At 40.9% G+C, this 16,823-nt stretch overlaps 1 protein-coding gene across 1 annotated transcript in view; it reads right to left on the bottom strand.

The window, feature by feature from the left end:
- The window catches only part of PRKCI (protein kinase C iota), an 83,533-nt gene that overhangs the window by 45,856 nt on the left and 20,854 nt on the right, over positions 1-16,823 (bottom strand). Inside the window, 1 exon segment of the mRNA NM_001133474.1 lies at positions 482-571. Within this exon segment, the coding sequence (NP_001126946.1) occupies positions 482-571 (90 nt within the window).

The raw sequence follows: 16,823 nt of genomic DNA, 5'->3' as shown, positions 1-16,823 counted from the left end.
GGGCCGAGATCACACCACTGTACTCCAGCCTGGGTGACAGAGTGAGACTGTCTCAAAAATAAATAAAGGAATCATGTAAATAGTTTCACTATTAACCTTTAAGCAAAAGAAAAGATATTTAAGATACCTTACCTTTGGAGGTCATTATTTGTATACATTATAAAATTTCAAGTAGATGACTTAGATTCCCCAGGCTCTCAATTTTTAAGTTCTATCATAAACTTGCTGTGATACACTGAGAAATCACATTTTAATATCCAACAAGACATACAGAGACCACAAAATTCCCCAGACTATAAGAAGCAGATTAATTTTACCTTCTGTAGCACATGAGAAACTACTAAATAATGACAATTCCTTAGGCATGAGTCACAGATATTGAGAAAATGACATTGAGATTATGTTTCAAAATGGTCAAGAATAAAGACTGATTTCAAAGAAATTATCAGTCTGGACGAGTATGAAATGACTACTCTCTTACCATGAATCAAGAGTTCAGAATCCTTGTTTAGCTCATAAAGTCTAAAGGCTTCTTCTAACTCCAACTGAGATGATACTGTACACGGGTCTCCTAAAAAACACAAAAGTAAAGTAAAAGTCACTTTAAAACCCCTAAATGTGATGATTGCTAAACAAATTTCATAATGTAAATTTTTAGAAAAAATAATCTCATATTTATAAACAGAAATATAGCACAAGGACAAATATTTATTTACTTATTATTATTATTTGGAGACGGATTTTTGCTCTTGTCGCCCAGGCTGGAGTGCAGTGGCGTGATCCAGGCTCACTGCAACCTCTGCCTCCTGGGTTCAAGCGATTCTCCTGCCTCAGCTTCCCAAGTAGCTGGGATTACAGGTGTGTGCCACCACACCCAGCTAATTTTTGTATTAGTAGAGACGGGGTTTCACCATGTTGTCCAGGCTGGTCTCGAACTCCTGACCTCAGGTGATCCGCCTGCCTCGGCCTCCCAAAGTGCTGGGATTATAGGCGTGAAGCACCATACCTGGCCTAAGGACAAATATTTAGATATTTATTTAGACAATTCAATTTTCTGAAGTAGGTAACATATAACTTCCATTTCTATTTGCATAAAAATACTACATGAGGTTCACAGACACCAATGTATATAGATATAAAATTTTGTTCTTTGGTTTTCTTTTTTGGTGAGACAGGGTCTCACTCTGTCACTCAAGGCTGAATGCAGTGACATGATCATGGCTCACTACAGCCTCGACCTCCTAGGCTCAAGCAATCCTCCCGCCTGGGCCTCCCAAAGTATTGGGATTACGGGCATGAGCCACCACACCTGGCCATTTTGTTCTTAACATTGTATATATCCCAAATACAGCGAACAGAATCTATTCCTGACCACATTTTTTTGTTTTGTTTTTTTTTTGGAGATGGAGTTTGGCTCTTGTTGCCCAGGCTGGAGTGCAATGGTGTGATCTTGGCTCACTGCAACCTCCGCCTCCTGGGTTCAAGTGATTCTCCTGCCTCAGCCTTCCAAATAGCTGGGACTACAGACGTGCACCACCATGCCTCGCTACTGACCACAGTTTAAACTGTCACTGCTATGTGTCTAATGGGAAAGTCTAAAGAGCAGACTTTCTGTTACCTGTTTCTTTAAAAGAGGAAGTGAAAATAGTTCCATTGCCACAATACGATTAGTTAGAAGTCTCCACGTAATCATTTTATCAAATTTTTCCTTTCACATGACAGAGCCTCCTCAAAGGAGTCACAGAAATGAAAAGCTACAAAAGTACTGAAGAACAGTTGCACTTGAGCTGCTATGAAATATAAATGAACAGTTTTAGTAACAGACACACAGAGAAGGGATGGAAGAAACACCTCCCTTACCTAACCAGCCAGACAACTGAGTCATTCCTGGCAATCAATGAGGTGGCACATCTGCCTGGACTATGGCATTCCTCAATGAAAAAGTCATTCAGGCCAGGTGTGGTGGCCTGTAATCCCAACAGTTTGGGAGGCCGAGGCAGGCGGGTCACTTGAGGTCAGGAGTTCGAGACCAGCCTGGCCAACATGGCAAAAGCCCGTCTCTACTAAAAATACAAAAATTAGCCAGGCACAGTGGTGTGTGCCTGCAATCCCAGCTACTCGGGAGGCTAAGGTAGAAGAATCGCTTGAACCTAGGAAGCAGAGGGTGTAGTGAGTCAAGATTGTGCTACTGCACTCCAGCCTGGGAAACAAAGCAAGACTATCTCAAAAAAAAAAAAAAGAAGAAGAAGAAGTCATTTAAAGCCTAGTTTGGACCTGAGCGAGTGAGAGTGAATCCTTCACTCTGCCATTGATTTGCTAATTCCCATAGTTACTACGCACTAGATGCCACCAACCCTATCCAAACCTCAATCACCAGCATACAGCTTGGTCTGCTAATTGAGAAAGAAAAACAAAGTCATTTTTTCCTGGCTACTCAAAGAAAAGAGTGCCTCTCCTTTTTTTTCTCCCACTTGACCACTGCATCCCTACTTCCTTTTATCTTCTTTGAGCTCCTCCGTTCCATTTCCATTTTTTCTTTCCTTCTATTTCCTAGCTCTTCTCAGGCAAAGGCATTTCTGAGTCTCCTTCTCAAAAACCTCTTTCAGGCCAGGTGCAGTGGCTCACACCTGTAATCCCAGCACTTTGGGAGGCCGAGGTGGGTGGATCGCCTGAGGTCAGGAGTTCGAGACCAGCCTGGCCAACATGGTGAAACCCCGTCTCTACAAAAATTAGACGGGCATGGTGGCACGTGCCTGTTGTCCCAGCTACTCGGGAGGCTGAGGCAGGTGAATCGCTTGAACTTGGGAGGCGGAGGTTGCAGTGAACCGAGATCACACCATTGCACTCCAGCCTGGGCAACAAGAGCGAGACTTCGTCTCCAAAAAAAAAAACAAAAACTCTTTCCCATTCAGATTGACACTCCAGTCATTCAGTAGTCACAAATCTCAAGAGTAAAACTAGAGACTAAAACTGGAGGAAACAGGTGAGAAGAAGAGAAAGGAAAAGGGGCAGGGTCTTTGTTTTTTTCACTTCATACTTCTCTTTAATATTTTAAAAATCATAAGTTTGTAATCTTTTATAATGAAACAACTTTTTTTCACATAGTGATCATATCCTTTCTCCATGTTCTTATCTTCCACACATTTCTCAAAATGCTCCTGCCAGGTTTTAGCCCAAACACTCCACCAAAACTGCGGTTGCAAAGGTCATGAAACCAGCTGCTGAAACCTATGACATCTTTTCAGTCCTTTTTCTAGGTGATCTCTCTTGTAGCCCCTGACAAAGTTGCTCACTATTAAGAAATCCTGTGTCTCGGTTTCTAAAACACTACTCTCTAGGTTCACCAACTGTTCTTTTTAACTGTTTAATTTGGAAAATTTGAAACACATTTCAAAATGTTTTTTTCCCCTATATACCCACCCACTTATTCTCTACCATGGCAGCATTCTGAGAAAATCTCTATAAATCTAGATAAAAACTCCTTAGTATAATCCAACTATTGTTATTAACCTACAAAAACTAACAAGTATCTTCTCTGACCACAATGGAACAAAACTAGAAATCAGTAACAAGATGGACTTTGGGAACCACAAAAACACATGAAAGTTAACAATATGCTCCTTATCAACCAGTGGGTCAATACAAAATTAAGAAGAAAATTGAAAAATTTCTTGAAAAAAATGAAAATAGAAACACAACATACTACCAAAACCAATAGGATACAGCAAAAGCAGTACTAAGAGGTGAGTTTATAGCAAGCAATAAGTGCCCACATCAAAAAAAGGAGAAAGGCGCTAAATGAACAAACTAATGATGCATCTTAAAGAACAAGAAAAGCGAGAGCAAACCAAACCAAATTAGTAGAAGAAAAGAAGTAATAAAGATCAGAGCAGAAATGAATGAAATTGAAACAAAACACACAAAAGATCAACAAAATGTAAACCTGATTTTTTGAAAAGATAAACAACATCAACAAATCTTTAACCGGACTAAAAATAAAAGAGACAAGACCCAAAGAAATAAAATCACAGATGAAAAAGGAGACAATACAACTAATACTGCAGAAATTCAAAGGATCATTAGAGGCTACGATGAGCAACTATATGCCAACAAATCAGAAAGTCTAGAAGAAATGGATAAATTCCTAGACACATACAACCTACCAAGATTGAACCAGGAAGAAATCCCAAAGCCTGACTAGACTACTAACAAGTAATGAGATCGAAGCCATTATAAAAAGTCTCTCAGCAAAGAAAAGCCCAGGACCCAATGCCTTCAATGCCATTTAAAAAAAACTAATACCAATCCTACTCAAAATATTCCAAAATATGGAGGAGAAGGGAATAGTTTCAAACTCATTCTAAGACCCAGTAATACCCGTCAGTATTACTAAAACCAGAAAAATATGTCAAAAAAAGAGAAAACTACAGGTCAATATCTCTGATGAACATTGATGCAAAAATCCTCAACAAAACACTAGCAAACTGAATTCAACAACACATTAAAAAGATCATTCATCATGACCAACTGGAAGTTGTTCCAGGGATGCAAGGATGGTTCAACACATGCAAATCAATCAAAGTGATATATCACATTGATACAACAGAATACAACGTGATACAACAGAATAAAGGACAAAAACCATACAATCATTTCAACTGATGCTAAAAAAAGCATTTGGTAAAATTCAACATCCCTTCATGACAAAAATCCTAAAAAAAACTGGGGATAGAAGGAACATACCTCAACACGATAAAAGCCATACAAGACAGACCCACACCTAGTATCATATTGAATGGGAGAAAATTGAAAGTCTTTCTCTAAGATTTGGAACAAGACAAGGATGCCCACTTTCACCACTATTATTCAACATAGTAATGGAAGTCCAAGCTAGAGCAATGAGACAAGAGAAAGAAATAAAGGGCATCCAAATTAGAAAGGAAGAACTCAAATTATCCTTGTTTGCAGATGATATAATCTTATATATTTGGAAAAACCTAAAGACTCCACAAAAAAACTATTATAACAGATAAACTAATTCAGTAAAGTTGAATGATATGAAATCACCATACAAAAATCAGCAGCATTTCTATATGCCACAGCAAATAATCTGAAAAAGTAATCAAAAAAGTAATTCCATTTACACTAACTGCAAATAAAAAAAATACCTATGAATAAGTATCACAAAAGAAGTGAAAGATCTCAGCTGGGCACGGTGGCTCACGCCTGTAATCTCTGCACTTTGGGAGGTCGAGGCGGGAGGATCACCTGAGGTCAGGAGTTCAAGACCAGCCTGACTAACATGGAGAAACCCCGTCTCTACTAAAAATACAAAATTAGCCAGGCGTGGTGGTGCATCCCTGTAATCCCAGCTACTCGGGAGACTGAGGCAGGAGGACTACTAGAATCTGGGAGGTGGAGGTTGCGGTGAGCTGAGATCGTGCCATTGCACTCCAGCCTGGGCAACAAAAGCGAAACTCCGTCTCAAAACAAAACAAAACAAAAAAAAGTGAAAGATCTCTTTCTTTACAATGAAAATCATAAAATATTGATGCAATAAACTGAAGAAGACATACACATTTCAAAAAAAAAAAAAAGGAAAGATATTCCATGTTCATGGATTGGAAGAATCAATACTGTTAAAATGTCCATACTACTGAAAGCAATCTACAGATTCAGTGTAATCCCTATCAGAATACCAATAACATTCTTCACAGAAATAGAAAAAAATCATTGTAAATTTATATGGAACCACAAAAGACCCAGAATGGCCAAAGCTAGCCTGAACAAAAAGAACAAAACTGGAGGGATCACATTCTATGCCTTTAAATTATACTACAAACTGTAGTAACCAAAGTAGGATGGTGCTGGCATAAGAACAGACATATAAACCGATGGAACAGAAGAGAGAACCCAGAAATAAATCCATACATCTAGAGTGAACTCATTTTTTACAAAGGTGCCAAGAACATACACTGGGGAAAAGACAGTCTTCAATAAATAAGACTGTCAATAAATAGTGCTGGGAAAACTGGATATCCACATGCAGAAGAATGAAACTAGACTCCTATCTCTCACCATTTACAAAAATCAAATCAAAATGAATTAAAGACTTAAATCTAAAACCTCAAACTATGCAACTGCTAAAAGAAAAAACTGTGGAAACTCTCCATGACATTGGTCCAGGCAAGTAATTCTTGAGTAGCACCCCACAATCACGGGTAATCAAAGCAAAAATAGGTAAGCAGGATCACATCAACTTAGGTTTCTACAAAACAAAGCAATCAAAAAAGTGAAGAGACAACCCACAGAATGGGAGAAAATATTTGCACACTATGCATCTGACAAAGATTAATAACCAGAATAGACAAGGAGTTCAAACAACTCAATAGGGAAAAAAAAACCTAATAATCTGATTAAATAATGGGAAAAAGATATGAATTGACATTTTTCCTTTTTTTTTTTGGAAACAGATCTTGCTCTGTCACCCAGGCTGGAGTGCAGTGACGTAATCTCGGCTCACTGCAACCTCCGCCTCCCAGGTTCAAGTGGTTCTACTGCCTCAGCCTCCCAAGTAGCTGGGATTGCAGGCACGTACCACCATGTCCGGCTAATTTTTGTAGTTTTAGTAGAGACAGGGTTTCACCGTGTTGGCCTGGCTGGTCTGGAACTCCTGACCTCAAGTGATCCGCCCGCCTCAGTCTCCCAAAGTGATGGGATTACAAGCGTGAGCCACCATCCCTAGCCCTGAATAGACATTTTTTTTTTTTTTAATGGAGTCTCGCTCTGTCGCCCAGGCTGGAGTGCAGTGGCACGATCTCGGCTCACTGCAAGCTCCGCCTCCCAGGTTCATGCCATTCTCCTGCTTCAGCCTCCGGAGTAGCTGGGACTACAGGCGCCTGCCACCACACCCGGCTAATTTTTTGAATTTTTAGTAGAGATGGGGTTTCACCATGTTAGCCAGGATGGTCTTGATCTCCTGACCTCAAGGTCTGCCCGCCTCAGCCTCCCAAAGTGCTGGGATTACAGGCGTGAGCCACCGTGCCCGGCTCCTGAATAGAGATTTTTAAAAGGAGACATACAAATGGCAAACAGATATATGAAAGGGTGTTCAACATCATTGATGATCAGGGAACTGCAAATCAAAACTACATCAAGATATCATCTCATTCCAGTTAAAATGGTTTTTATCCAAAAGAGAGGCAATAACAAATGATGGAAGGATATGCAGAAAAGGGAATCCTCACATGCTGTTGGTGGGAATGTACTTTAGTACAGTCACTATGGAGAACTGTATGGAGATTTCTCAGAAAACTAAAAACAGAACTACCATATGATCCAGAAATCCCACCACTACATATACACCCAAAAGAAAGGAAATCAGTATATTGAAGAGATATGTACACTCCCATGTTTATTGCAGCACTATTCACAATAGCCATGATTTGGAAGCAACTTAAGTGTCTAGCAATACAATGGGAGTACTATTCTGCCACAAAAAAGAATGAGATCCTTTCACTTGCAACAACATGGATGAAACTGGAAGACATTGTGTCAAGTGAAATAAGCCAGATACAAAAAGACAAACCTTATGTTCTCACTCATTTGTGGAAGCTAAAAATTAAAACAGTTGAACTCATGGAGATAGAGAGTAGAATGATAGTTACCAGAAGCTGGGAACGATAGTGGTGGAGAGTGGGTACAAAACTATAGTCACACAGAATGAGTAAGATCTAGTATTTGGTTCAAGACCACCCTGGGCAACATAGTGAGACCTCCGTCTCTACAAAAAATTTTTAAAAATAGCCAGGAATGGTGACTCAAGCCTGTAGTCCCAGTAGGCTGAGGCAGGAGGACTGCTTGAGCATGGGAGGTCAAGGCTGCAGTGAGCTGTGATCATGCTACTATACTCTAGCCCGAGCAAGAGAGAGACACTGTCTTAGAAGAAAAAAAAGGTTAGAAAAAGTAAAAAAGAAAAAAAGATCTAGTACTTGATAGCACAACAGGGTAATTACAGTCAACAAAATTTATTGTATATTTAAAAATAACTAAAAGAGTGTATTTGGAATATTTGTAACACAAAGAAATGATGAATGCTTGCGGTGATGAATATCCCATTTACGCAACATGATTATGCACTGTATGCCTGCATCAAAATAGCTCATGTACCCCATAAACATATACTCCTACTATGTATCCATTAAAATTAAAGTAAAAAATTAACAAAAAAAGTCTGCCTATTTAAAATTTGGTCAAGTATTTCCAATTGTCCCCCAAAAGAGTTATGACACATACATTCATTCAACCAACAGGGTATCCTTCCTAATTTCTTTTTTTTTTTTTGAGACGGAGTCTTGCTCTGTCGCCCAGACTGGAGGGCAGTGGCGCAATCTCAGCTCACTGCAAGCTCACGCCATTCTCCTGCCTCAGCCTCCCCAGCAGCTGGGACTACAGGCACATGCCACCACGCCTGGCTAATTTTTGTATTTTTAGTAGAGACGGGGTTTCTCTGTGTTAGCCAGGATGGTATCGATCTCCTGACCTCATGATCCGCCCACCTCGGCCTCTCAAAGTGCTGGGATTACAGGCGTGAGCCACCGTGCCTGGCCAATCTTTCCTTATTTCTTCTTTTTTTTGAGACAGTCTCACTGTTGCCCAGGCTGGAGTGCAGTGGCATGATCTCGGCTCACTGCAACCTCCACTTCCTAGGTTCAAGCAATTCTTCTGCCTCAGCCTCCTGAGTAGCTGGGACTACAGGCGCCCGCCACCATGCCCAGCTAATTTTTGTATTTTTAGTAGAGACAGGGTTTCACCATGTTGGCCAGGCTGGTCTTGAACTCCTGACCTCAAGTGATCCACCCGTTTTGGCCTCCCAAAGTGCTGGGATTACAGGTGTGAGCCACCACACCTGGCCCTAATTTCGTAGAGATAATTACTAAATTCTGTATTTTCCAGTCCAATAGGTGAAAAGTAATGTCTCACTTTAATATTTTAAAACTTCTTTAATTATTAGTGATTTTTGAGCCTGTTATTTATGAATTGGCTATTTATACCTCATTATGTAGATTTTTCATCTATTTCTTCTTGGCATTTATTGTACAATAGAGATAGCAATCCTTTGTTGTAAATGTTGCAAATATTTTCTCTCAGTTGTTACTATTCTTGTATACAAAATTAGGAAAAGTCCTCTCTTTCCAAACTTTCTTTTTCAAAATTTTCCTGTTTATTTTTGAGCATTTATTTTTCCTGATGAAATTTTTGTCAGATTTAAAATTCTGTTGGAAATTTGGGAGAAATGTTCTCTTCACAGATTGATATGTAGGGAATTCACTTTGTACAATGTTGCTTTTTCCCAAACCATTCATTCAAGTTTCGTTTTATGACACTCAATTTAGTTTTTTTTCTTTATACAGTTTCTTCAAATTTCTCTAAGGTTTATTACTAGATTTTTTTTAAAACCAATTTTTATGTTGTTACTGTGGATTAAATATTTTCTTTGAATATACTTTCTGATTGAATATTTTCAATCTGTAGGAAGGAAAGTTACTGGTTTTCATATGCTCATTTTATAAATGTCTTAGTATTGATATTTTAAGAGGCTAGATGAGTGAGGTCAACATGATTTAACCACATTACACAGATACACTATTTTTTATCAAAACTCAGTACACTGATAAATAATAAGCCTAAGTGTATGTAGAGAAATTGGAATTCTCATACACTGCTGGTAGGAAGGTAAATGGTGTAGCCACTCTGGAAAACTGGCAGTTCCTCACAAGGTTAAACAGCTACCATATGAAATGAAAACATATTCACACAAAAAGTTGTAACCAAATGTTCGTAGCAACATTACTCACAATAGCCATTGTCCATCAATTGATAAATGGATAAATATGTATATCCATACAATGGAATATTATCCACCCATAAAAGGAATTAGTAATGACACTGTATAGGAAATGTCTAGAATCAGTCTATCTGTAGAAACAGATCGTGGATTAGTGGTTGTCTAGGTCCGGGGCCTGCAGAGAAAGGGGCAGGAGGGAAACAAGTAGCGACTGCTAATAGACACGGGATTTTTTTTTGGGGGGGGGGTTGGTAATGAAAATGTTCTATAATTGATGGTGATAACAGCTGCACAACTCTGTGATTATACTAAAAACCAATGAATTGTACACTTTACAATGGTGAATTATATCTTAGCAAAGTTTTTTTTTTTTAAAGAATGTGGAGTCTAGCTTTTTTTTTTTTTTTGAGACCAAGTCTCACTCTGTCACCCAGGCTGGAGTGTGGTGGTGCCACCTCGGCTCACTGCAACCTCCAGCTCCCAGGTTCAAGTGATTCGCCTGCCTCAGCCTCCCTAGTAGCTGGGATTACAGGTGTGCGCCACCACGTCCAGCTAATTTTTTTTTTTTTGTATTTTTTTAATAGAGACAGAGGCCAGGCTGGTCTCAAACTGCTAACCTCAGGTGATCCACCTGCCTAGGCCTCCCAAAGTGCTGGGATTACGGGCGTGAGCCACCACGTCCGGCCAGAGTCTAGCATTTTTACAAAAGTAAGTTTGCCTGCAAAGTAGCATTCTAGTCCAGGAGCAAAGTTTACAAATCTGTTTTATTTTTCCTCAAAGAAAGAAAGAAATTCATTTAAAAAAAGACTCCCTTTTTCAGTTACATAAATTTCTTTCATTTTGCCACAAATATGAAAGTTGGTATCCTTTTTTTTTTCTTTCTGAGACAGAGTCTCACTCTGTTGTCTGGGCTGGAATGCAGTGGCATGATCTTGGTTCACTGCAGCCTTGACCTCCTAGGCTCAAGCAATCCTTCTACTTCAGCCTTCCAAAGTGGGAGCTGAATCCCACAGGCTCATGCCACCATGCCTGGCTTTTTTTTCCTTTCATTTTTTGTAGAAACAGCATCTCCCTATGTTGACCACGCTGGTCTTAAACTCCTAGGCTCAAGCAATCCTCTCGCCTTGGTCTCCAAAAGTGCTGGGATTACAGGAGTGAGCCACCACGCCCAGCTAACACTTCATTTCTAATATTCCAGGTGAGAAAACTGAGTCCAGACTGTTTTTTAAACAAGATATACATACACACACAGACACACACATGCGCGCGCTCTCTCTCTCTCTCTCTCTCTGTCATAAATGATACCAATGAGTGTTTTATAAGCATCTTGGCTTTTCAAAATCTAAACATTAAAACATTAAGTCCAAATTTCCCTAGACTCACTGGCTAATTTTGATGTCCCAGAAAGCCAAAAAAAGACTGAACCAATCCAATACATAGCAAACTGTGATTTCCACATTTCAAGTGACTTCTGCAGTTAGGATGATTTTACTGTAGTAGTCTATGAATGAAAAAAGCCAATTCTAGCCGGGCGTGGTGGCTCATGCCTGTAATCCCAGCACTTTGGGAGACCGAGGTGGGCAGATCACGAGGTCAGGAGATCGAGACCATCCTGGCTAACACGGTGAAACCCCGTCTCTACTGAAAATACAAAAAAATTAGCCGAGCGTGGTGGCGGGCGCCCATAGTCCCAGCTACAAAGGAGGCTGAGGCAGGAGAATGGCGTGAACCCGGGAGGCGGAGCTTGCAGGGAACTGAGATCATGCCACTGCACTACAGCCTGGACGACAAAGCGAGACTCCCACTCAAAAAAAAAAAAAAAAAGAAAAGAAAAAGGCCAATTCTAATCATCTCACTTTTGCTGGACATCATCTTTTTATCAGGCCAGTATCTGCTTGCTGTTAGTTAAAACCTAAGCCAGATCAAGTACTTGCTTTCAAAATGTACCTAGAGACCAACACTTCTGAATAACCATAAAGAAGTATGAAAATAAGAGTTAAAACCCATTTTGTCTTTCTTGGACTGAATGTCTTTAGTTCAAGTATTACCTGTTTTGGCCAACTGCTTAATACTTGATAAAACTGAATACATAAGCGTGAAGCAAAACATTCCATGCAGTCATCATGAAACTAAAATGAGCAGAAAAGCTATTTCTCAAAGCCCACTCTATTACAAAAGTACAAATTCACATCCTAGAGCAGGAATACACCCAGAGTGAGAATTGTTCAGTGCAGTGAACTTCAAGGTAATGAAATCTGTATATTAACCAGCAGGTTTCCCCCTCCCAATATATCTACTGTTTTTGTTTTTGTTGCTGCTGTTGTTTTTTACCTACAAAAAGAAAGCAGCAAATTAGGGCATTAGACCTCAAAAAGTTAGGTAAATATTCACAATCCAATTATTTATATGAGATAACCTGACAGGATGTAGAACATGAAACATATATGTAACTCTTGTTTTATTTAGTTATTTCAGTATATGCCTAAACTCAGTGCCCCACATTTCAAAGAACACAGCCTAATACCAAAGTTGGCAGCCTCTGAGACAGTACCACACATTCTTCTCCCTGACGTCTGAGTTGGCCACAGACTCACAGACTCTCACTCTCTGTTCCCACTAGGACCTTCGTACTGCCACCCTGCCTCTGGACATGCAGTCAGAACACTAAACCACTTGCAAAAGTCACTGTACTCCCTTACTGTAAAGGGTTACACTGCTTAAAGTACAGATTTGCAAAAATTTTCCAAGAGTGCCATAATTTTTAGGTGGTCATCCTTTCACTATCAGGCCCAATAACAACAGTAGTGAATTTTTGGCTTGTTGCTTCCTTTTTCTGGGAGGTGGAAGTCAGTGGTTACAGAAATACATGCCATCCCATGAAGCTGCTCATCCTCAACTTTTTTTTTTTTTTTTGAGATAGAGTTTCGCTCTTGTTGCCCAGGCTGGAGTGCAACGGCACGATCTTGGCTCACTGCAACCTCCACCTCCCAGGTTCAAGTGATTCTTCTGCCTCAGCCTCCCAAATAGCTGGGATTGCAGGCATGCACCACCACACCCAGCTAATTTTGTATTTTTAGTAGAGACGGGGTTTCTCCATGTTGGTCAGGCTGGTCTTGAACTCCCGACCTCAGGTGATCCGCCCGCCTAGGCCTCCCAGAGTGCTGGGATTACAGGCGTGAGCCACCGCATCCAGCCTCAACATTGACATCGGGAGAGATGAAGTAATAGGAATAGACATAACCTTCCATCTAAAACAATTTTAAAACACTGGATTAAACAGTGGTTTAAGGCTGGGTGCAGTGGCTCACACCTGTAATCCCAGCACTTTGGGAGGCCGAGGTGGGAGGATTGCTTGAGTTCAAGAGTTCAAGACCAGCCTGGGCAACATAGCGAGATCCCATCTCTATTTAAAAAAAACTAAAAAAGTAGCTAGGCATGGTGGCACACACCTACTTGGGAGGCTGAGGTGGGAGGATTGCTTGAGACTGGGAGGTCAAGGCTGCAGTGAGCCATGACTGTACCACTGCACTCCAGGCTGGGTGGCAGAGTAAGACTCTGTCTCCAAAACAAAACAAAACAAAAAAGTCTTAAAAGCAGCCAGAGAAGAGATGCTTCACATACAGAAAGGAAGCTGACAGCAGATTTTGCATCAGAAACAATGCAAGCTATAAGACAGGGTACTGAAAGAAAAAAAAAAAAAACTTCCAAGCTGGAGTTATTTACCAATCACAATCATCTTTCAAAAACACAAAAACAAAGGTGACCAAGCATAGGTAAATTCACAGACAGAAAGTTTAATACAGGTTACTAGGGACTGCAAAAGAAGGGATAGGGAGTTATTGTTTAATGGGTACAGTTTCTGATTGGGATGATGAAAAGTTCTGGAAACGGAAGGATAGTTGTAACAGTTGTACAACACTGTGAATGTGCTTATACCACTGAACTGTACACTTAAGAGTGGTTGAACTGGTAAATTTTCTTATTTATATTTAATTACAATAAAAAAATTTTTAAAGGGTACACTAGTCCTCTAACTACATTAACAGATCTCAAGACACCTGCTGGGCATGGTGGCTCATGCCTGTAATCCTAACACTTTGGGAGAGCAAGGCGGGAGGATAACTTGGGCTTAGGAGTTTTGAGACCAGCCTGGGCAACATAGCAAGACTCTGTCTCTACAAAAAATAAAATAAAAAATTTAGGCTGGGCCCAGTGGCTCACCCCTCTAATCCCAGCACTTTAGGAGGCCGAGGTGGGCAGATCACTTGAGGTCAGGAGTTTGAGACCAGCCTGGCCAACATGGCAAAACCCTGTTTCTATTAAAAGTATAAAAATTAGCTGGGCATGGTGGCAGGCACCTGTAACCCCAGCTACTCAGGAGGCTGAGGCAAGAGAATCACTTGAACACGGGAGGCGGAGGTTGCAGTGAGCTGAGATCGTGCCACTGCACTCCAGCCTGGGCAGCAAGAGCAAGCACTACAGCTTGGGCGACAAAAGCGAGACTCTGTCTCAAAAAGAAAAAAAAGAAAAAAAAAATTAGCTGGGCATGGTGGAGCACTCCTGTAGTACCAGCTACTCAGGAGGCTGAGGCAGGCAGACTGCTTGAGCCTGAGAGGTAGGCTGCAGTGAGCCATGATCACACCACTGCATTCCAGCCTGGGCAACAAAGAAAGGATTTGTGTCAGAAAGAAAAAAAAAACAAAAAAAAATAACATCCAGGGAAAAAAGAGACATTTCAGAATATGGGATACATAATGTCATTTATTAAAAAGCACAAAAACACTATGCTTGAGCCAGGAGTCATGATGTGCATCTGTAGTTTCAGCTAGGAGGACTGCTTGAGCCCAGGAGTTGGAGGCCAACCTGAGCAACATAGTGAGATCCTGTCTTTCAAAAACAAAAAAACCCACTATATTTTGTCATTTATATGTATGGAATAGTGACAGAAAGCAGATCAGTGATTGCCTAGGGATAGAGAAGTGAGAGTGAGGTGAAAACAGTGTGGGGATCATAAGCGTATCCCACGTGAACAGTGGTCTATGAGGGAAAGGAAGAAGACAGGGCAACTGGAGACAGGATGCCAATGAGGAGGACAGACCTTCCCAGATACTGGAGCAGATGATAGCGTCTAAGGTCCCCAATACCGCCACAAGACTCCCATAGCCTCTCTTGCCTCATAAATAAAAAATTGTTTCTCCACTCACAATGCTTCTGACACCAGACGTGTGAGTTTTCCACAAGCAAATCTTCTATTCTCTGTGGAGACCAATCGAGCATCCTACAATCTAATTAAATTCTGACACTACCTGGAGTTAGCACAGACCCCATAGGTTTAGGGCTCAGTCCCACAGACTGCTCCCCACTTCAGATGCTAATTGCAAGTAGTGGATCCTCAAATTAGCCACAAATCAGCCATATTAGTCTGACTTGGTGGCAAACGGCATTCCCATGTCAGGACTCAGTAACCAATACTTCAGGGTCTCTCTGACTTTCTCCCCCAACCACCCACCCCTACAACTGACTTCTCCCAAAGCCAGAATGACATTCTCTGAAGTTCCTTTATCACGTAAAATCCAGACCCACCAAGGAGAACAATTGTTTTGTCTTCCCCTCCCAGTAAGACCAAGAATGTAATCACATCTGAACAGATCCTTCCACAAGATAATGTACAAGTTAATCTCCCTTCCCTGATCCATTCATTCTTCCTAGTAATCCCCAGAACAGATTTCCTCTTCTCCCTTCTCCTATAACCTGTTTTATTTAATTAATTTATTTTTTAGACTAGTCAAGTGAAGCAGTGGGAGTGGAGAAGGAACAAAGAAATCTGTAACTGGCTGTGATCAATTAGCTGTAAACACCACTGCATCTGGACCAGCCATATAACCTGTTTTGCCAGGATATTATACATGCTTCCGAACCCCACTGGGGGGTGAGTAATCTCAGTGGTTCCCCCGTGTACATGTAATAAAATCTGTATGGCTTTTCTCCAATTAATCTGCCTCTTGTGAGTTGATTTTTCAGCAAACCTTTGGAGAGCAATGGAGAAGCTTTTCCCTGGCCCCTACACCCACAACCCCCTCCTCATGTTAAACAATTTGCTCCAAAAACACTTTATTATAAAGGATACTATAAAGGATACAAATGAAGAGCCAGATGAAGAAGTACATGGGGCAAGGTACGGGAGGACGCAGAGCTTCCAAGCCGGGTCCAGATGTACCATCCTCCCAGGACCTTGATTTGTTCACCTAGCAGGAAGCTCTCTGAACCCCTACATTTTGGGTTCTTAAGGGGGTCCCATTACCTAAGCAAGACTGATTAAACCATTGGCCACTGGTGATTAACTCTATCTCCAGGCCCCTCTGCCCTCCCCAGAAATAAGGGGGAGGTAGGCTGAAAGTCCCAACTCTCTAACCACATGGTTGATTCCTCCGGCAACCAGAAGCCATCCTCCAAAAGCCACCTCATTAGCATAAAATCAGGTTTGGTTGGCAGGGGCTTATCATAAATAACAAAAGATGCTCTTCTCACTTCTATTACTCAGGATCTCATGGGAATCAATAGACCTTATTGAAAAATTTAACCTTTTACTTGAACAAGGGTTTTAGGCACTGTTAGGAACCAGCAATGAATAGCACATATATTTTTTCATTATATTATAGTATCACACCTCACCTCTGAATCCATCCCCACTCTACCACTGCCAAGGGGTTCTCCCAGGTGAATCCCAGTCTAATTCCTTTTTCTCCCAGGCCTCCAGACAGCCTGGTGTGTAAAAGATGGCAGCCAGAATTTCCTGGGCATAAGGTCCGTCTGAAGAACAGAGCTGGGGCAGAGGCCAGAACTAAGAGAAGTAGTTGGGGACATCTCTAAGTCAGCTGTCTTTTAATTGGAATACAGTACCCTTGGAGTGCAGGAAAACTTTTCAGGGACTAACAGGCATAGACAGTTTTTAAAAGGAATCAATTTCCTGATCCTC

Source organism: Pongo abelii, chromosome 2 (genome assembly GCF_028885655.2).
Source record: "Pongo abelii isolate AG06213 chromosome 2, NHGRI_mPonAbe1-v2.0_pri, whole genome shotgun sequence".
NCBI lineage: Eukaryota > Metazoa > Chordata > Mammalia > Primates > Hominidae > Pongo > Pongo abelii.
This window is presented reverse-complemented; position numbering and strand designations above follow the sequence as displayed.